Raw genomic sequence first — 22373 nt, forward strand, 5'->3', positions numbered from 1 at the left:
TTAAGGGACACAAAGCAGTTTTAAGAGGAAATTTCATACTAGTGCCTTCATAAATTAGTGAGATCTCATACTTGCAACTAAACAGTGCACCTGAAAGTTCTAGAACAAAAAGATGTAAACACATTCAAGAGGAGTAGATGGCAGGAAATAATCATACACAGGACTGAAATCAATAAAATAGAAACAAAGAGTCAATGAAACAAAGAGGTGGTTCTTTGAGAAAATCAAGAAGATAGAGAAACCCATAGCCAAACAAAGGTATAGAGAGAATATCCAAATTAACAAAATCATAAATGAAATGGGGACATAGCAACAGATACTGAGGAAATCCAAAGAATCATTAGGCCATACTTCAAAATTTCTGTACTTCACAAAATTGGAAAGTCTGAACAAAATGGCTGATTTTCTTGATACTTAAAAATATTGGTTAAAAAATAGACCTATAAACCCTAAGAAAATAGAAGCAGTCATGAAAAGTCTTCCAACCAATAAAACCCAGGGTCAATGGTTTTAGTTTAAGAAAATTCTACCAGACCTTCAAAGAAGAGTCCTCTTTAAATTGTTCCATAAAATAGAAACAGAATGAATACTGTGAATACTGCCAAATTCATAAGGCCATAATCACCGTGATATCTAAACCACACAAAGACTAAGAAAATTTCAGTCCAATATTCCTTATGAACAATCCTGTAAAAATACTTAATAAAATACTCACAAACCTAATGTAAAAACACATCAAAAACATTATCTACCATGATCAAGTAGGCATCAGACGAGAGATGCAGAGATGATTCAACATGAAAATCCATCATTATTAATCCTCCATAAAAACAAACTGAAAGAATAACAGCAAAACCCACATGAACATCTCATTAGATGCTTAAAAAGCTTTTAACAAAATCCAAAAACCTTCATGATAAATGTAGTCTTGGAGAGATCAGGGATACAAGGCCAATACCTAAACACAATAAAGGCAATATACAGCAAGTTGATAGTCAATATAAAATTCAATGAAGATAAATATAAAGCAATTCCAGTAAAACCAAGGACAAGAGAAGGCTGACCATTCTCTATATCTAGTCAATATAGATCTTAAAGTTTTAGCTAGATTAATAAGACAACTAAAGGAGATCAAAGGGATACAAATTGGAAAGGGAGAAGTCAAAGTATTGCTATTGGAAAATGATAGCATACATAAATGACCCCAAAAATTCCAGTATTGAACTTCTACACCTGATCAATACCTTCAGCAAAGCAACTCGATACAAACTTTAAAAAAAAATCAGTAGCCCTCCTATATTCAAACAAAAACTTGGATGAGAAAGAAATTAGGGAAACAACACAATAGCCACAAATAATATAAAATATCTTGTAACTCTAACCAAGGAAGTAAAACACCTCTGTGACAAGAGCTTCAAGTCTTTGAAGAAATAAACTTAAGATGATATCGGAAGATGGAAAGATCCCCCATGCTTATGGATCAGTATGATTAACAGTAAAAATGGCTAATCCTACCAAACGCAATGTACAGATTCAACACAATTCCTATCAAAATTCCAACACAAATCTTTACAGACCTTTAAATAACAATACTCAACTTCATATGGAAAAAACAAAAAACCCGAAACTAAACAATTCTGTACAGTAAAAGAACTGGAAGTATCACCATCCCTAATTTCAAGCTGTACTACAGTGCAATAGTAATAAAAACTTCATTGCACTGGCATAAAAACAGACACATTGATCAATGGACTCAAACTGAAGAACCAGAAGTAAATCCACACACCTATGGGCACTCTATTTTTGTCAAAGAAGCCAAAAGTAGATGCAATGCAACATAAAAAATAAAAATCCAAAGCACATCTTCAACAAATGTTGCTGTTCCAAATGAATGTATGCATGCAAAAGAATGCACATATATTCATAGCCATCATTTTGCAGAAAACTCAAGTCCAAGTGGATCAAAGACCTCAACGTAAAACCAGATACACTAAATCTGATAGAAGAGAGAATAGGAAATATGTTTGAATGCATTGGCAGAGGAGAGAACTTCCTGAAAAGAATATAAACAGTGCAGGTACTAAGATAAATAATTAATAAATAATGGGACCCCACGAAACGAAAAAGCTTCTGCAAGGCAAAGGACACAGACAAAAGGACAATATGACAGCCTATGGAATGGGAAAAGAATTTCACTAACTCCACATTAGACAGAGGGATGACATCCAAAATATATAAAAAACTCAAGAAACTAGACATTAACAAACCAAATAACCCAATTAAAAAAAAGGGGTACAGATTTAAACAGAATTCTTGACAGAGGAATATCTAATGGCTGAGAAGTACATAAAGAAATGTTCAAATTTTAATTATCAGGAAAATGCAAATCAAAATGACTCTGAGATTCCATGAGAATGGCTAAGATCAAAAACTCAAGCGATAGTTCATGCTAGTGATGATGTAGAACACTCCTCTATTGCTGGTGAGAGTGCAAACTTGTATATCACTTTGGAAATAAAATTTGCAGTTTCCTCCAAGATCCAGGAGTACTATAACTCCTCGCCATATACCCAAAAGAAGCGCCACCATACCACAAGGACACTTGGTAAACTAGGTTCACAGTAGTTTTACTTGTAATATTTGGAAACAACCTAGATATCCCTCAACTGAAGAATAGATAAAGAAAATGTGGTACATTTACACAATGGAGTGTTATCCAGCTATTAAAAACAAGAACATCATGAAGTTTGCAGGCAAATGGATGGAACTAGGAAAATATCATCCAGAGTGAGGTAGCCTAGACCCAGAAAGACAAACATGGTATGTACTAAACTCATGAGTACATATTAGCCATAAAGAAAAGAACACCTATGCTATAAGACAAAGACTCAAAGAAGCTAAGTGATAAGGAGGGACCAAGGTGGAACCCTAACAGAGAAGGGAAAATAGATTAGATATCAGAGGAGGATATATGGAGGTGACTGGATAAGAGGAGATGGGCATGGGCACAGGAGGGGTGAGGGGAAGTGCAGGATGGGGTTGAGAGTACTGGGAAAGATAACTGAATGGGGGTGGTGGGGAACATCACTAAAACAAAAAACTTAGGAGAATGGAAATTCCCAGGGCCACAAAACCTTAGACACACATTTTTTCTTGCCTATAAGACATGCGGAGGTAAAGATGGAGCAGAATCTGAGGGAAGGGCCAACCAATGACTGCCCAGCTTGAGACCCAGGCCATGAAAGGGAGCCCAGTCCTCACACTATTAGTGATACCTCATATACTTACATGGAGGAGTCTAGCATAACTGTCAAGAGGCTTCATCCAGCAACTAATGGAAACTGATACAGGAACACACAGGAAAACATTAAGTGGAGTTAGGGGAATTCTGTGGAAGAGCTGGAAGAAGGATTGAAGGAACCAAAGGGGTGAAGAACACAAGAAAACCTTCAGAATGAACTAACCTGGGTACATAGCTGCTCATAGACTGAAGTACCAATGCGAGAGCCTGCATGGGGTAGACCTCGGCTGTCTGTACATATGTAACAGTTGTGCAGCTGGGGGTTGGGGATTTAGCTCAGTGGTAGAGCGCTTGCCTAGCAAGCGCAAGGCCCTGGGTTCGGTCCCCAGCTCCGAAAAAAAAAAAAAAGAAAAAAAAAAGAAGAAAAGAAACACAGTTGTGCAGCTGGCTCTTCATGTGGGACTCCTAAAGTGGGAGCAGGGCCTTTGTCTGACTCCTAGGTCTTCCCTTTCCTGAAAAGGGAAGTGGAGTGGATGGGGAGGAGGTGAGGTGAAGGGGGGGTGGCTAAGAAGAGAGAAGAAGTTTTGATCAGGATGTAAATAAATAACAAAAATATATGTTAAAATAATAAAAACCTATTCTCCCATTCACTTTATGTTTGAATTGATTTGATACTACTCCCAGTGCCAACGTTTCTTGTCATAGTTTTCAGTGACATATTCATTAACTGGTTCAGTCAAGTACAGTGAAATTATTAACCCACAATTAGTACAGGACTTTCCAGTTTGATTAATAAACTTACTTTTGTTTCAGCTTAACTTTCTTTGTGTGTAGAAATTCTGGTATGACTGTTGCACTCATGTCAGGAATGTTATGAGGATTGCTTGCTCTGGATATCACTAACACACTCTTCTTGTTTTGCTGGCAGAGGAATCTAATGCCATTACCTAGTAAATACAGTCCTTTATCACCCTACTTGGTTAATAGAATAATTCACACAACTGTGCTTCAGAAGCATGTCATTCATAGTTTGTGATTTTGTATGACTTGTCGAGTGTTATTTTGTTATTACAAATTTAAATTTGATAGTAAAATGAAATGCTGTTTGTAAATATGTGCAGCACTAGAAATGCTGCCAGGTTATAATGTCACTATGACTTGACAGGTGTTAAGTGACAGTGGATAAGCATACTACATATGGCTTCTTTAACAGTTACACCATTAACACACAGAAAGCAACTGTAAACAACATATGAAAAGTGTTTTTGGATCTCAATATAAAATTTTGGACATAATGTGAAAGTAATACAATTATTATGTATCTTAAAATATTAATTTTACTTCTTATCCATTTAAAAGTGTAAGAATCATTTTTAGCTTCTGATCTATGTGAAACAGATGATAGGCCAGATTTGGAATAATTTTCTGAGACCAATCTAATTCTTAAAGATGGAAAATATTTGTTTTCTCTGCTGCCTAACATCAACTCCTGTCTGAAAGTAGTAATTTATTTACAAATTACTTAGTTTTAACTCTATTTTTATTTTCTACTTTAAAAAACTGGTACTGAGGTATTCTTTCTCCCACCCTCACCCAGAATACTTCCTTAAATGTATTCCATGTGTGCTCATATGCAGAGTTTAAAATTTTTTTTACATATTCTACAAAGGTTATTTTAAAACAAAGATTCAAAATATAAGACAAATTTTGCTTTCTGGTTTTATTTTCTTTTTAAAAAGTCTGCACATTGTATTATTTTTAGAGGATAATATATACATATTATTTGTGCTTCTGGAAGCTTTTGAAGTTTACTTTTGGTATATTATATGCTTAATTTTCAAGCTTGTTACAAGGCAATTAATTCTCCTGTCTGGTCCTCCATCTTTCTGACTACACAATTAGGGCAGTAAGTGAGATTAAGGTTCTTCTGCTTTTATTAGTTTATGAATACTGATGTAAGAAAAATTAAATATATTTCCTAAGGCATAGGTAAACAAAACAGCATTCTGCATGGGTGTATTGAGTCCCTGACCACATACTAAAAGCAGTAGTAGCCATACTCCAGAGAACAAAGACTACTTAATTTTTACCACAATCTACTTTACCAAGTTATCTTCTTCAGTAAGACTGCCAAGAAGTCTTACTGTTAGTAGAAGTCCCAGAATATAGAATTAACTTAAGCTTTTATAAGAAACTGTAGTAAAGAAAAGGCCTAAAGTTGTAAGGTTTTTGCTATGTCAAAGAAAAAAAAACCCAAAACAAAACTAGAGAGCAACATGACAGTACATCTGTTAGGATTCAGGAAGTTAAGTCTGAAACACTAAGAGGCTCTGATCTGCAGATCCTCTTCCTTTCATAACTGTTTAGACAACTATTTCACTCTCACGTAGCTCAGAAAGTCTAGAGAAGTGAAAATAAAGAACAGTGTTAATGTATGAACGTGTGACTCATGCTCTCTGTAACACCAGGAAGAGTTTTATGGGGTTACATGAGAAACTCTCATCGTATTTCCCGAAGCCAAGCTTGATCTCTTCATGTGGCACTGTGCTCAGCACATGTACTCTCATAAGCTAGCCTTCAAATAAAGTTGGTATCATCTGGAAAGCAAAACAATGACACAAAGAAATGCTTGTTTTTTTTTTAAATTAAAGTGTGAATCATCTACACTATTACAACCTTAATCCTTTCATATTACCTCTAAATTGGTATGTTTGCCCAGGGTTTTCTTTCCCTTGGGACTAGAAATATCTTAAGACATCAGATGCCAAAAACTCCTAATTTGTACCGCAGAACTAACTAGGAAATTTTTACCAGACAATGAAAGTTAAAGTTAAATCCATGTTCTTCCTACTTTTTAAAAAAGACTATTTCTATTATTTTTAATTATGTGTATATGGGGGGGATACACCTCACCATTAAATTAATCAGTTAGGGAGTAAAGTTCCTTAGAATGGAGACAGATGAGAAGAATCTTATACTAAGCAAGAACTTTTAGAGCATCCATGGACCTTCTTAAAATCTTCATAACACTTGTACCTTTGTGCTGTTCAATACATTCTACAATAAGAATTCATGGAAGTTTGAAAAAAATAACTAATGCTTGTTATTGCTCTAGTACTATTTTAAGCGATGTATTTGTGTTTATTTGGCTTTTTAAAACTGTATCTTTGGCCTAAACACCATTATCGATTGAACAAGGTTATTCCCAATATATTTGTGCTCTTTCAGCGTCTTTCTGCACAGATGAGGTAGGCCTGGGGTTGTAATGTCATGCCCAACCTGGGTTTCAAGTTTGGAACTAGTTCGTGTGGGAAATGCAAATGAAATTGCTGAAGCAATGATGTAAAAAACAAGAACATTTCCATCCGAGCCAGCTGTTCTCCAAGACAGTGTCTTCTCCCTGAACAGAAATGGCAAGTGTTTAAAGACCATTTACTAAAGTTAATATCTAATATTTGGGTAGCATTCAGGAAATTAGGAAAGTATGTTAGAAGATACTGTATTATGAGAGGAGTTTCTCAAATCTCAAGGATTAGAAACTATCAGTTCATTGAAGAAACATATTCCCTTATTTCCGTTTATTAGATCATGGACATTACAATTTTTGATTCCATCTCTGACTTCTCTGCATAATGCAGTAGAGCATATGACAGGCTACAGAAGGTCTCTGAGGTATGACATTTTATTTTTATTGATCCAAGGAAAGTCCATTTCAATTGACCTACTGGATAAAGATGTAGTCCATCTTCAAAGTTCTGTGATTCACGTTCTATTTCATAGTAGAAGTAGTATTTCCTAGTTGTAGATGACAGAATAGAATAGAAGGCAAGAGAGCTAGATTCTAGCTTTACCTGGAGTTGCCTTGTCTTTCCTTTCCTTTGTAAGCATTTTAGTTTCTCATACTTGTTCCTGAATTTTTGCTCTAGAAGTTTGACAACAACCTCTAAATTCACAAGCTAAAAAGTTTTGGAAGGGGCCAGCCAGTCACAACTTCTCAACAACTTTAGCTTAATGAATTCACTGATATGTTTTGAATAGAACCAGCTGCTCATCACGTTAATGAAGCCATTCTCTCTTGTAAGAATTATGTTACATAGCAGTAAGGATGGAGGACACCAAGAAAACAATGTCCTCTAAACAAATATGACCAAAACTCATATGAACACAGAGACTGAGCATGCACAAGGCCTGCATGGGTCTGCACTAAGTCCTCTGTATACATCACGGCTTCCAGTTAGGTGTCTTTATGGGATTCCTGAATGGATATGATGTCTGATTCCTGTGCCTTTCCTGGGCTCCTTTCCAACTGTGCTATTGTTTACTCAACTATGACGTCATAGTATGGTTTTATTATATTTTACTTTGTTATATTTTATTATTATCCTATAGAAGCCTGTTTGTTTTCTAATGAGAGACACAAAGAGGTTAGATTGGTTGGGAGGGGAGGTGGAGAGGAACAGGGGAGATTAGAGAGAAATTGCAATCAAGTTATATGTGAAAGAAAAAACACTAAGAAAAATAATGCTATGTACTCAGAAATGTCAACTTTAGAGCAGGTTGCTTCAAATTGAGATGTTATTAATAATTAATCATTGTTATACTTTAAAATTATATACTTGTGATTTCTTACCTAGAGAAAAAGGAATCAAAGCTTCCTTTTTAGTAAAATATCCACTGCTGTCCAGAAATCGCTCAGGATAGAACATGTCTGGGTCTTTCCAGTACTTTTCATCAAAGTGAACAGAATAAAGATTTGTAATGACTGTTGTGCCTTTAGGAATGGAATAGCCACGTACAACTGCATCTTCAGAAGTTGCATGGAAAATCCCCAGTGGAACTATATTACAGAATCTTAAAACTTCATGCAAAACTGCTTCAGTATAAGGCATTTTGCATTTGTCTTCCCAAGAAGGCCTCCTGTCGTGTCCCATAATTAAATCAATCTCTTTATGAACTTGTCCTGTTAGAGAAACGTGTTAAAGTTATTACAGAATTTATTAAATTATATGTAAACGTATTTCTCTTTGGGGTAAAACAAATGATAAGCCATAATAAATCAACAGAATATGGATTTATCTAGATATGAATTTTTCATCATCTGGTATTAACATGAATTAATTATACATCCCCTATATTTTAGTAATAACTGACACTTTGGGTAAGGTCAAAGAAGATTATGAATAAATATATGATCAGCCTGGAATCAGAGTAATGTTGCTATCAGCAAGTAAAATAAGCATCAGACCTAAATAAGACAGAGCAGCCTCTCCATCTCAGCTCTGCAGCTTCCACACACCCAACCGGCCACTTTATATAATGTGAACATTAAGATTCATTTTTAAGTTTTTTTTAAGATACTGACATTCAATATATCCAGGTTGGTTTTAGAATTACTATGTAGGCTGTGGAGTCCTTGAACTTGAGATTCTGCAGCCTCTGGCTCCTGAGCTCTGAGATTAGAGGAATATTACCCCATGCCTACCCTTCAGATGATTTTTATTTCTTTTATTTCTTCCTTCTTTCATTCCTTCTTCCTTAAATTTGCATTAAAATATTAGATTTGAAAAAGCCTAATTATGAAATATTTCCCTTCGTGATTAGCACAGTTTGGAGTTCCTAAAACCGCTTTATACATGACCAAACACTCTAAGTACACGAGCCCTATATTTAAGAAGAAACTCTGAGGTCGAGAGTATCCTTACCTTGAATATTAGGATAAAGGGCCATGAACAGAACTGCCCAGCGGAGCACATTGGTTGTAGTTTCAGTTCCAGCAATGATGAGTTCACCCACTGAGAAAATTAGATTCTCTTTGGAGAACGTAGATAAAGGATCATTTTGACCTTTATCCATCTCATCTAAATAGGCATCAACAAAATTCTGAGGCAAATGAGGCTTTCTATTTACTGCAGCTTTTTCAATAAGTTTGGAGAGGAAATCATAGACCACATCTGCATTTCTAAATAGCCTTTGATGTTTTCCGAAAGGTAAGATGCCAATCCATGGAAATGCATTGTAAAGGAAGACCGGAGCACTGGCAGCTAGTTCGACATTCTCACTGAATAACTCAATCATGTGCTGAAAATCAGTGTCTTCATAAGTGAATCGTTCTCCAAAAAGGATAAGGTTAGTTATGTTTGAAACAGCATTTGTTATCAGTTGCTTGAGGTCAAAAGGTCTACCTTTGTATGTTTCAATAGCATCAATTAAAGACCAAGTTTCTTCTAAGATTTTAGATTCAAAAGATTTTTGGCCACTTCCAAAATAATGAAAGCTGTTAACAGCCAATCTTCTGTGATCAATCCATCCTCTGCCATATCTGGAATTGAGTAAGCCTAAAAGAAACATATTAAAAATATTGTGTAATCTATATTTCTCTGTACTTAAAATGCTGTGGAATAAAAAGCAGAAAGGAAAAATTCAAAGACGGTGATTTTACCCCCCAATTATCTAAGTACATGATTGGGTCATAGTTGGTGGTACTCAAAAGCCACAGGACATTGGACAAAATGTGTCTCTATTCCTTATGAAAAGATTGGCAGAAAAGACCTATAATTCTACTTCTCTTACCACAGTAAACTGTCCAGTCTTACGTAATCAAACACAGATGAACTGTGCCTTCATAAACCTATTACTCAACTTTTCTCATAGACATAAAGTATAAAAAAACAAATGGTTTTATGTCTTATAGTAAAATTTAATTTTGAATTAAACATATGTTCCCAAAGCAGAAGTTGCTGTTTGAAAGAAACAAGATTTTTACAGTACAAATTTCCTTCTGTTAAAGGCATACGATAACCAACAAGGTAACTATGCCAAAGTTAAGAGTAGCCTTGAATTGTCAAAGTAGTAGAAATGTTCATGTAATTTTAAAAAAGGGCTGTAGAGATGGCTCAGGGTTAAGAGTGCTGACTGCTCTTCCAGAGGTCCTGAGTTCAATTTCCAGCAACCACATGGTAGCTCACGACCATCTGTAATGGGATCCGATGCCCTCTTCTGGTGTGTCTGAAGACAGCTACAGTGTATCCACATACATGAAATAAAATTTTGAAAAAAAAGGATATGAATTCAAAATATGCTGATGTTATTACCTGCTGTTTAGCTTATTTAAACAGGGCACTAAGTTTTCCTTTGAAAGTAAGCGTGGAGATCCATTCAAGAATTTAGAACATTCAACTGGAGGTCAACATGTACGAGAATGCAGATCGATCCATCCTTATCACCCTGTACAAAGCTTAAGTCCAAGTGGATCAAGGACCTCCACATCAAACCAGATACACTCAAACTAATAGAAGAAAAAGTGGGGAAGCATCTTGAACACATGGGTACTGGAAAAAATTTCCTGAACAAAACACCAATGGCTTATGCTCTAAGATCAAGAATCGACAAATGGGATCTCATAAAACTGCAAAGCTTCTGTAAGGCAAAGGACACTGTGGTTAGGACACGACGACAACCAACAGATTGGGAAAAGATCTTTACCAATCCTACAACAGATAGAGGGCTTATATCCAAAATATACAAAGAACTCAAGAAGTTAGACTGCAGGGAGACAAATACCCCTATTAAAAAATGGGGTTCAGAGCTAAACAAAGAATTCACAGGTGAGGAATGCCAAATGGCTGAGAAACACCTAAAGAAATGTTCAACATCTTTAGTCATAAGGGAAATGCAAATCAAAACAACCCTGAGATTTCACCTCACACCAGTGAGAATGGCTAAGATCAAAAACACAGGTGACAGCAGATGCTGGCGAGAATGTGGAGAAAGAGGAACACTCCTCCATTGTTGGTGGGATTGCAGACTGGTACAACCATTCTGGAAATCAGTCTGAAGGTTCCTCAGAAAATTGGACATTGAACTACTCGAGGACCCAGCTATACCTCTCTTGGGCATATACCCAAAAGATGCCCCAACATATAAAAAAGACACGTGCTCCACTATGTTCATAGCAGCCTTATTTATAATAGCCAGAAGCTGGAAAGAACCCAGATGCCCTTCAACAGAGGAATGGATACAGAAAATGTGGTACATCTATACAATGGAATATTACTCAGCTATCAAAAACAATGACTTTATGAAATTCACAGGCAAATGGTTGGAACTGGAAAATATCATCCTGAGTGAGCTAACCCAATCACAGAAAAACACACATGGTATGCACTCATTGATAAGTGGCTATTAGCCCAAATGCTTGAATTACCCTAGATGCCTAGAACACATGAAACTCAAGACGGATGATCAAAATGTGAATGCTTCACTCCTTCTTTAAAAGGGGAACAAGAATACCCTTGGCAGGGAATAGAGAGGCAAAGATTAAAACAGAGACAGAAGGAACACCCATTCAGAGCCTGCCCCACATGTGGCCCATACATATACAGCCACCCAATTAGACAAGATGGATGAAGCAAAGAAGTGCAGGCAGACAGGAGCCGGATGTAGATCTCTCCTGAGAGACACAGCCAGAATACAGCAAATACAGAGGCGAATGCCAGCAGCAAACCACTGAACTGAGAATAGGACCCCGTTGACGGAATCAGAGAAAGAACTGGAAGAGCTTGAAGGGGCTTGAGACCCCATATGAACAACAATGCCAAGCAACCAGAGCTTCCAGGGACTAAGCCACTACCTAGGTCATGGACTGACCCTGGACTCTGACCTCATAGGTAGCATTGAATATCCTAGTAAGATCACCAGTGGAAGGGGAAGCCCTTGGTCCTGCTAAGACTGAACCCCCAGTGAATGTGATTGTTGGGGGGAGGGCGGCAATGGGGAGAGGGTGGGGAGGGGAACACCCATAAAGAAGGGGAGCGGGAGGGGTTAGGGGGATGTTGGCCCGGAAACCAGGAAAGGGAATAACACTCGAAATGTAAATAAGAAATACTCAAGTTAATAAAAAAAATTAATAAAAAAAGCCAAAAAAGAATTTAGAACATTATTACTGTAAAAAAACCTCAGACAACAGTTCTATATGATGTCAACATTCTAATTTGAAATAATTTATTATTGCTTTCTTCTTGATTTTATCAACTTTCAGCTATTCTCCCTTGTCAAATGTGGAGTCATAAAAACCTGATCATTAGTAAGTCCTACATAATTCCTGTCCTTTGAATAAACTCTACAGTTTTCCATTTATACAGCATAGTGATAAGTGGTTAAGTCTGCTTTAGTTTCTGTAAAATCCTACATGCTAGACAGTCAGTCACTGAGTACTCAAGATTGTCATCAAAAGGAAACATTTTGTGTGTGTGTGTGTGTGTGTGTGTGTGTGTGTGTGTGTGTGCACCCCTAAACTAATTCTTGAAAACTTACTTATGTTTCTTAGAATTGAATGGGCAACAAAACTAGCATGTAATGGTGTAAAACATTATTGAATGCAGTCTGATGTCTCCTTAAATCCAGGTTTCACAAAGTACAAAACAATCATTTGTCTATACTAAGATTATTTAAAATAAAAATGTGACCTGAAATAGTCTCACTGAATAGTTGAAAATAAACATACCTCCCATTTTTGTCATCTTCATGAACAAAGGAAGGCATGGTCTATCTGCAAAAATTTCACTTTGATGAACAAGGCATTCCTTTACTACATCATAGCCATTGAGAACCACAGTTGATATGCCTCCAAGATCTAAACTGAAAATCTTTGGGAAGAAAAACAACATTCAAATTTGTTTGAAAGCAAAATGTACAGAGGAAACACCATAGAATCCACATGTGAGCCTATCCCTTCTAATATTTGTTACTTCTCTAAAAACATAAGGATTTGTTACTTGACAATGTTTAGACAGCATGATTAAATATAACACCCCAAGCCTGGAATCATCTTATAAGGTGTAATGAAAGGAGTACTGGACATAGGAGGCCTGTATTCTACTTTAAGGTTTGCCATTAAATAGCTCAAACGTGATAGACAAAATATGCTTTTTAGACTTTGGTATTGCCACAAAAATATATTTGACTTACATACTCTATTAGGATTCACCCCATCTCCAAATATTCATTATGTAGAAATCTCATTTTACTTCCAAGACAAATGAACGACTAACACCATCTATCTATTATTATACCAGCTTGAAGTGAAGGGAGAGGACTGAGAAATCCAAGACAACTTTGAAGTTTAAGCATATGTCGATTGTATTTGCCTTTCTAAATCCCAGGTCCTAAGGGAACCTAACTTTAGAGGAATGATACACATAGGTAGGTATCTTTCAGCCAAGGGAAAAAGAAAGTAGAACAATCCATCCTATCCCTTACTGGAGTTTTTTGCCCATGTTCAAGTTTGATGTTTTATGCTGCGATAAACACCATGACCAAAAACAACTTAGGGGAGAAAATGGTTCATTTCAGCTTACGCTTCCAGATCACAGTCCATCAAGATGTAAGTCAGGGCAGAAATCTGGAAACAACCATGGAGGAATTGCTTATTGGCTCATTCTCTGGCTCTATCTCTTAGCTTTGTTGTTCAGGACACACAGACATTACTGGTTTCTTAGATGGGTTTCCATTGCTGTAATAAAACACCATAACTAGAAGCAACTTGGAAAGGAAAAAGTTTATTTCATGTTTTACTCCCGCACCACATCATTAAAGAAAATCAGAGCAGGAATGCCATCAGGGCAGGATCTCAGAGGCAGGAACTGATACAGAGGTTACAGAGGACTGTTGCTTCTGGCTTGGACTTCATGGCTCGTTCTACGTGCATTCTTATAGTACCAACCCTGGGTGGCACTGCCCACAGTGAGCTGAGTCCTCTCACATCAATCCTCAATCAAGAAAATGTACCACAGGCTGGCCCACGGGCCAATCTGGTGGGAGCTTTTTCTTAATTGAGGTCCCCTCTTCTCAAATGATTGTGAGTAGCACACTAGGGACTGTGCCCTACCCACAGCATACTGAGCTCTCCCATATTAATCATCAATCAAGACAATCTCTTTTGATACCCTGGGATAAACTGATTGAGACAATTCTTCAATTGAGGTCCCCTTTTCCCAGGTGACTCTAGGTTGGGTCACGTTAACAACAAAACTAGCCAAGACACCATGTGGTCAACCCAGGTTCATTTACAAAGTCACTCCTCTTGAGTTGTATTTTAGCTAAGCTCCTGTAAAGGTCTAACCCATGAAAAGCCTACATATCAGTAAGTCCCAAAGAATGCTTATCACTCTCAGGAATTGAGCTTCTTACAGATAAAATATAGGGAAGAGCCTTATCTTTGTGCAAACAACTAAGGCAGATTTAATCATGTACATTTTGCCTCATAAGAAAACAGGAAGTCTTAGCTGATGAAAAAAGTTCTTCAGGAGTAGGTCAGAAAAAGTGACAAATATCAAGAGGAAATATAATCAAGTCGCACCGTAGTTATTAGCACAAGGGTGGACCCTGGAACAGAGAAGTATATACATTTAGAATCTTGGGGAAAATGTAGATTTTTGTACAGTAGCATTAGTTCTCAGTGGCCCTGGAGGTGGTTTTAGCACAAAGGGAATTGTTACCAGGTAAGCAAATGAGAAGTCTTTCAGTACTCAAAGCACTACTACTGTTGTTAAAGAAAAGTCTTTTCCCAGAAATGCATTCAGTAAAATTTATAGGAAGTAGTACCAATGCAGGAAAAACCTAAATTAATCATTTTGCAAAAATGGTGCGGGACATTTTTGCTGAAAGTATGTTAATATGAAGGCAGAACAGAAGAATATATTTCAAAGAAAATCTTCACACTATGGTTAGTAGGGATTATTTTAAAAAAGGACTCATCACTGCAGAAAGGTATTATATAATCTTTACTCAAGAAATCGAGATAGTCATTTGTTAAGAGAGTATAATTTGGGGAAATTTTACTTGATCTAATTGAATATTATACTCAAGAATTTTTAGTAAAGTCTCATCAATCAAACTGTGAAAACTTACTCTTAAACTGTTTTGATCTATGGAAGGGTCCAATAATAGGTGTAGTCAATCTTTGATCTATTGAACAGTTTTTAAATGTCTGTTATGAGATAACTTTAGCAGAGATGCAAACAGAAATCCATCAAACATTTGTTGCTGAGTGATCTTTGAAAAAATTCTCCACCCAAACTAGCTTTGCAGAGAAAATTTTACTATGTCAGTTAACAACCACACTATTTATCCTCCAAGATGTTCGGGTCCTGTTTCAATGTGAAATGTTCCCCTGCAGACTTGTGGTTGGACACTTTGTCCTCATCTGCCGACACTGTTTTGGGAGATAATAGAACCTTTAGGAAGTGGGGTTAATTGGAGGTAGTGAGTTCCTGGAACATGGCCACGAGGGTCATCTCCTGGCCCTGATTCCAGTCAAGTTGTCTCTGCTTCCTAATTAGTATAAAGTGAGGAGCCACTGCAAACTCCTGAGCCCAGAAACTGAAACACTAATTGCCCTGTTAAACTGTATCTTCTGCACCATAAGCCCAAATGCACCCTTCCTCTCTTAAGTTGCTGCTGTGAAATGCTTGGTCACAAGAGACATTCAGCTGCTCAGATGCACACTGTTTCTACTCTGAAATTATAAAAGAATTTGACCAATTTCTTATTACTTCAGACCTTAAATATCCCTCCAACGCTTATATATTAAAGATACAGAGTTTAGCTTAGTGTTACAGGGAAAAACGCAGAAATTTTAAAGGGCCTAATGAGAGGTTCAAGCTATGGCTATGCCCTTTACAGGGTATATATGCTTGTCTGCTGGCTCTTGTCTTCTTGGCTGCCAAGGTGTAAGCAGTTTCCTTTGCCACACACTGCCACTATGATACACTGTTTCACAACAGTTCCAGAATCAATGAGGTCAACCAACCGGCTAAAACATGCAAGATAGAATCCACAATAAACCTTTCCTTTTCATAAGTTTATTATCTCAATTATTTTGTTTCAGCAATGCAGAGCTGGTTTTCAAAACCTCCATACTGGGGTTCAAGCCACTTGCTTTTCACCCTTATAACAGATATCACAACCACCTCCTTACTGGCCTAATTTTACTCTTGTCTTTATAGATAATGCTCAACATGGCACAATGTTGCTTCATGCCCTTGGTGTTTGCTCTTTTTAAGGTGTGTTTTTCCCTAAGATGATGTTCTGGACTGCTCTTTTGTCTCCTTTTAAGATGTCATTGCAATGAGGCTGCTCTGACTTACTAAAAATTCATCCCTACAGTAGTGCCCATTTCCATCACTCTAGTTTAGCTTCTGTTGTACCCCATACAGCTCTAATATATATTACTTATACTTATTTTGTCTGCCTTTCCCCAAATAGAATGGATGCTACCTAGAGAGGGAGATCTCTATTTTGTTCACTACGAAATTGTAGCACACATGGCAGTTCATGGCATAAGAAAACAATTGATGCATTGTGCTGAATTAACGAATTTTGGCAGAAACACATTTAAGAATATTATTATAACACCACTGACTAAGTACTAACAACAAACACATCTACATAATGTTACTGATGTCAAGTGACTGTTACATTTTCAACCTCTTGGTCTGTTTTCTCATCTGGAATGCCTCCCTTGATTATCATCCTATCCAAACTGTATCAAGTCTTTAGAGACCTTGTTCTATGTAGTTTTTTTTAAATACATACATTTTATTCCCTTTATGCTGAGCCAACATTAACTTGATACTAGTTTGAACCTAAAAGTATAAATACTTTTAAAAAATACTTCTTTTCATTCTTAAATTCTCCACAGAACCCTACTCAATGCCTTGAATAAGGTCTCAATAAAAGTTTTCCATAAGACAAATGAATAAACTGTCAATTCTGTTTGCTGTAATGCAAAATAATTATCTTATCTTTATTGCCTTTAAGAGTATTACCTGAAAGAGTCTGACAAATACATTTATATCAATTTTGCTAGCTGTGGAATGCTGCTCAAAATCTACATTAAGAATCTAATCATAGCGGAAGCTAAAACAATCAAGAATGATTCTCCAAAGAAATGGCAATTTATGCTGCTGCACATTCCTATATAAGATTGCTTAAAAATAAGTATGAATCATAGGCACTGCTGTTTTCCTTCAGAAAATTATAAAGAATTAAACTAAGAGCGCACAAAAGTAGAAGTTATTTTAGAGTTCAGTTTTATTTACTCTTATTTGACTACACATCTCAAATTAAAAAGGGAGATAACAGAAAAATAACTCCTATGAACTGCTTCCTATAACTTTCTGATGTACAGGAAATAACAGTCTCCTTATAGTCTAGTCTACAAAAAATGTAGTATTTTAACAACTTATACTAATTTTGAAACTGTCAGAATTGTGAAGTATCTCTAAGACAATGGGAAATCTTCAGGGTTGTTTGATAGCTAGAATAAAGATCAAATGCAACAGTAATTTAGAGTCAATGTTTGGTAGTTATCAAGTCGAAATACAATATTTACTCTGTAATGCATATATACTTTTCAGTTTTGCTCCTTACAAATTTGAAGCTATCGGCACAGTCAGTCTTATTTGATATGCAGTAAATGGTCATCATTGTAAACAATGCATAGTTTCCTCAGTGTACGAGAAACAAAATTACTTACCCCAAGTTCTAATCAATTGAATCCAATCAAGCTATTCCTTAATCACAGTCTTCCATACACTTACATTTTAATTTTAGCTTAATGAAATAGACTTACATTATTTGTCCTATATGAATATTCATGGTAAATAATTCAGTTCAAAGATCTATGTATAAAAATTTTAATTTCCTATTCAATGAGAAACCATTTCAAATCATCTGGTTTAAAGATAATTTTAAATTTGTAGGCATAATACATTTCTATTTTACTGGCTGTGTGTTTCAGTGATAGAACATTTACCTAGCCAAACCCTATGGTCAACTCCTAACACTGCTAAATGGTACTTTTCTCACATAGTAACCAAAATCATATATAATAGGCAATACATTTGGGTAGCTTCTTACTGCTTTTGGGTATCATTCTAATTATCCTGATGAGTAAAACTTAGGGTTCAGAAAGTCAAAGGGCAATTTTTATTTTTGGTGTTAAATCTTTTAAAAACCGGTTTAAACCACTACAATACTAACCATTAGCTGTCCTAGAAACTCACAACGCCTTTATTTTCCCATAAGCTCATAGCCCATAGGACTGAGAAGTTTGTCAGTGGCAGCATAAGGGCAGCGTACAGGCCACACAGCGCAAGCGCAGAAGCACATGCTGGTCTGTGGGCGGGAAACTCAAGCCAAAGCGCCTCTGGTGTGGTATTAGTGAGGCGGCTTCCGGTTGGAGGCACAGCCCTTGAAGCGGGCTTCCCTTGAGTGGTGACAGGGCCATGGGGTCCCTGGTTGCTGCTTCTGACGAGAGGAAGGTCCGCGTCGAGGCCTACCTCGCCAAACACCCGGCTCTGCTTCCTCATGTAGACGTGGGGAAGATCGGCCGACAGGGCCAGGGAGCAGATGTTGCCGATGAATGGCAGCCGCGGAGGACCCGGGGGGAAGCCCGCTGGACGTCTCTGCCTCAGGAGCTGGCGGACCACCAGCACGAGTAGTAGCAGAAGGAAAGCGCCCGCGAGCGCCCCAGCGCACGTCTGGACTCCGGGCAGCTGAAACATTGGCCAAGGCTGGGGTGGGAACCAGTTGGTTTCGCTGAGGCCCGGGCGTGCCTTCCAACCCTGCCGCACTCCCATTGGCCCGACGCCCCGACTGCCCGCCCTGTCTCTATGGCCATTGGTTCATTCAGTGTGGGCTCAGGGCCCTTTAGGTCAGCCACCTACGGACCTGCTTTGCTCAGAGTCCGATTTGCAAACCTCTAGGTTTGGCTTGGTTTTAGGTGAGCACCAGGAGGGCACGGAGCCCTGAGGCCCTTTTCCAGAATGTTGGCAGGAGACTGATCACGTGAGCTTCGCTTTCTGGGTTCGGTGCATCCTAGCTCTCTGGACTCCTGTCCTTTAAAGGGTGTTTAAAGTTGCCTGGTCGAGGAGAAGCCCTTGGTCCTGTGAAGGCTCATTTCCCTAGTGTAGGGGAATGCCAGGGTGTTGAGGTGGAAGTGGGTGGGTGGGTGGGTGGGAGGGAGGTGAGCATCCTCAGAGAAGTGGGGGAAGGGCAATGGGAGGAGGGAAGGGGGATAACATTTGAAATGTAAATACATAATATATCCAATAAAAATATTTTAAAAAAATAAAATTGCCTGGTCTGTTTATTTTCAGTGTGTAGATAGGGAAGAGATTATTAGAACTGCATTCTTTAACTGAGTTTGGCAATACCCAGTATTTCTATTAGCAAGGCCACATAGGAAAAGAAAATAACCTCATTATATTTTGCTTCACTCATTTACAACTTCACCATTTGTTATGAGGCATTTCTCCGCGGACCCTTTGAGGATACTGATTAGTTCAGCTCACCTATCTTTTCACCCTTCTCTACTCCTTCAATCCTCCCCCAACCCCCATTGATTTCTTATTTATAATCTCAGAGGCCTCTCCTGACTATTCAAGCTTTCTGGCTCCTACTGAGGGCGGAAGCCATGTTTTTTATATTGTTAGTTCAGCCCACATTCCTGTTTTCTACTGGGCAATAGCTTGCAATACAGGACCTGCAGTGCTTGAGACTCCTGACAAGCTGCCTTCTGATTACGATTCAGCATTGGCGAAAGTTTACTAGTTCTCTTAGTTTTATTCACACAGCTATGTATTGACTGCCTGCACTGCGCAGGTATCTTATACATCGAAGATACTTCTCTGGGTAAGAACAATGAAGTTCCTACAGAGTGTTTTTCAGGATCTCCATCCACAGACAACCCACCTACTCTTAAAATGCTTGGTATTTTATCTTGAAATACTCCTTAATTTTATTATTAATCTTCAAGTAGGTTAGAAAAATAATGGTGAGGTATTATTATTAAACTTAACCTTCACTGTCACAGAATGGACACTGAGGTTGCAATTGGGAAACAGTAACGGCAGAGCACCAGGGGCATTCATTGTCTGCTACATACTTGTCAGTTCTACCTCTCTCACATCATTTTAAAGCTTGAAGTATCTAGTTTGGCTACAGCTGCTGTACAATACAGGTACTCCATCCAAGAGGGACTCCCTCTCATGATTTACTTTAGTAAACAGATTAATTTCAATTCCAGGAATACTCTCCTATTTGTGTTGGTTAAGGAATCATTTCTTCTTTCCCTGCTACCTTAGTAGAGAGTGCAGAATCACCCAGTACAGCCTATCTGATTGATTGCACTCAGGTTCGTCTCCACTGACCTTGAAGGAATGAGAGCTAATGAGTAACTAAAGCTCGGAGCCCAGAACCTTCTCTTGAACCATTTATTTTGCTAGTACTCAGCAATGTTCACTGCACCCTTCCCTTCGTTCTGTCTCACAACATTTGGTATTGGAATGGATGACACTGATTGGTACTATTTTTCTATAGCTTTTATTACCACGGGGGTGTTTAGAAGGGGAGGTTTTCACTGTTTCACCATGGGGATTCTGTCTTTCGAATGCAAAGTGGAACGAGTTCTTGGAGAAATGTGGACAATATGTTGTGGCTTTGCCATTTCTGTGTACAGAGTGATCGTAGTTACTTACCACATACAAAAGGATAGCCCGTGCTCCATCGAGATCATCTTTTTATTGACATTTGGGAACTGTTATGATTTGATTATGGTTAGTTGTCACCAAAACTCATGTTGAGGTTTAGTCTCCAAAATGGCCATGTTGTTGGGATCTTTAAGAGGTAATTAGGTTGTGGGAATTCTACACTCACAAAGGGATCAATGTAGTTATCTTGGGACATGCTATTTACTCTGTAGAGGATTGTTAATAAAATAAACTGGCTTTCTGTTGCTTCTTTTCTGTCCATGTCAGCTCTTCTGTAAGAACCTGCTCCCAGTTCTTCCAACTTTTTCCTATGGAGCTCCTTGGAGCCCTCACTTTAGAAGCCACACACAGATGCTGGCCTCAAGCTCTTGGGCATACAGAACTGTAAGCTATGTAAAGTCTTCTCTTTGTAAATTACCAGACTGAGCAAGAGATAGATCAGGAGCCAACACTGTTTATCCTGAGAAGCAGTCTGTTGGGGTCCTGGGTTCTTGCTCCTTGGTTCTTCCCAGGCTCAAAGTGGTGTAGCAAGCACAAACTTGCCTCCTTTGCACATTCCACTGTGCATATTCTTGGCGTCTTTTATCAGAACAGAAGTGAGAAAACGTTGAGCTGAACTGTACTAGAGCCTAAGGCAAAAGAAAAAATCAATAATACAGATCCTTCCTTATTAAAAATTTCATATCTTGTTTATGAATTTTGCTTTTTGATCATAAAGTGTTGTATTGAAATACTATTTTGATGATCAGGTTTTGTGGGCTTCTTTAAATTTTGCTCCCAAAGTGAACTCATTTGCCTCACTTGAGTCTGAGAGAAAGGCTATCCGCATGATGGTTTAATTATGAAGTGGGGTTTTGGACTGGGCTTGTATACTAATTTTTTTTTGGTATTCTAGGGGACTGGCACTGACATGAGGATGGTAGTTATACCTGTAGGTGGGATTTGAAGACCCTTTTAAAATGTTTCCCTTCGACCATTAAAAGCATCTCCTGACCCATTTCTGAGCTTTCATTTTTACAAATTAGTTTATATGCGTTAAATAAACATTCTCTAAAACAGACTAATTTAGAAAATACAGCTGGCCATAGTAGTACACACCAATAGCTTATGCTGGTGAAGTAGAGGTAGAAGGGTCATGAGTTTGAGGCCAGCCTGGGCTATACATGTACAGGAGCTGGAAAGATGGCTCAGCAGTTAACATCCTCTTCCAGAGGATCCAGGTTCAATTGCCAACACCCACATGGCAGGCTTACAACTGTCTGTAACTCAAGTCCCAGGGAATCTGACTCTCTCTTCTGGAGCCTACCATTGCTTTGCAGATCTAAGGTAACTGAGAATTTTAAGATGCTATCTATGCTTTCAGAGGAACACGACTAAAATGTGCTGCTTTGGTCAGACACATCTGTGTGGCAAAAGGGCTTGTAAGTTGTTAATTTTCTGAAAAATAAATTGTACATATACATTTAAATGAAAACTTTGATGGATGGAGAATTGTAGTTTATGAACTCTATGTGTATTAAACTTACATATAGGATTCAGGTTAGGAAAGGAGGATTACCATGAGAAACTTCTTTCTCCCC

The 22373-nt window shown here is 37.8% G+C and overlaps 1 protein-coding gene across 5 annotated transcripts in view; it reads right to left on the reverse strand.

The window, feature by feature from the left end:
* Cyp2r1 (cytochrome P450, family 2, subfamily r, polypeptide 1) overlaps positions 1 to 18849 on the reverse strand; it is a 65208-nt gene extending 46359 nt beyond the window's left edge. For 2 of the 5 annotated variants that reach the window (XR_010054620.1, XR_010054618.1), the window contains exons 1-4: positions 18583 to 18849; positions 12744 to 12885; positions 8944 to 9576; positions 7872 to 8201 (exon numbers count right to left, since the gene is read on the reverse strand). Coding sequence is in view for 3 of the 5 variants with exons in the window: in NM_001401627.1 (NP_001388556.1) it covers positions 6466 to 6641; positions 7872 to 8201; positions 8944 to 9576; positions 12744 to 12885; positions 18583 to 18807 (1506 nt within the window). In the remaining 2 variants the exon portion in view is untranslated. Of the gene's footprint in view, positions 1 to 4946; positions 5839 to 6361; positions 6642 to 7871; positions 8202 to 8943; positions 9577 to 12743; positions 12886 to 18582 lie in introns of those variants that run through there. The other 3 variants (XM_017589389.3, NM_001401627.1, NM_001108499.1) reach the window with 3 other exon arrangements.
* Between the last annotated feature and the right edge of the window lie 3524 nt (positions 18850 to 22373).

Source organism: Rattus norvegicus, chromosome 1 (assembly GCF_036323735.1).
Source record: "Rattus norvegicus strain BN/NHsdMcwi chromosome 1, GRCr8, whole genome shotgun sequence".
NCBI classification, from domain to species: Eukaryota; Metazoa; Chordata; class Mammalia; order Rodentia; family Muridae; genus Rattus; species Rattus norvegicus.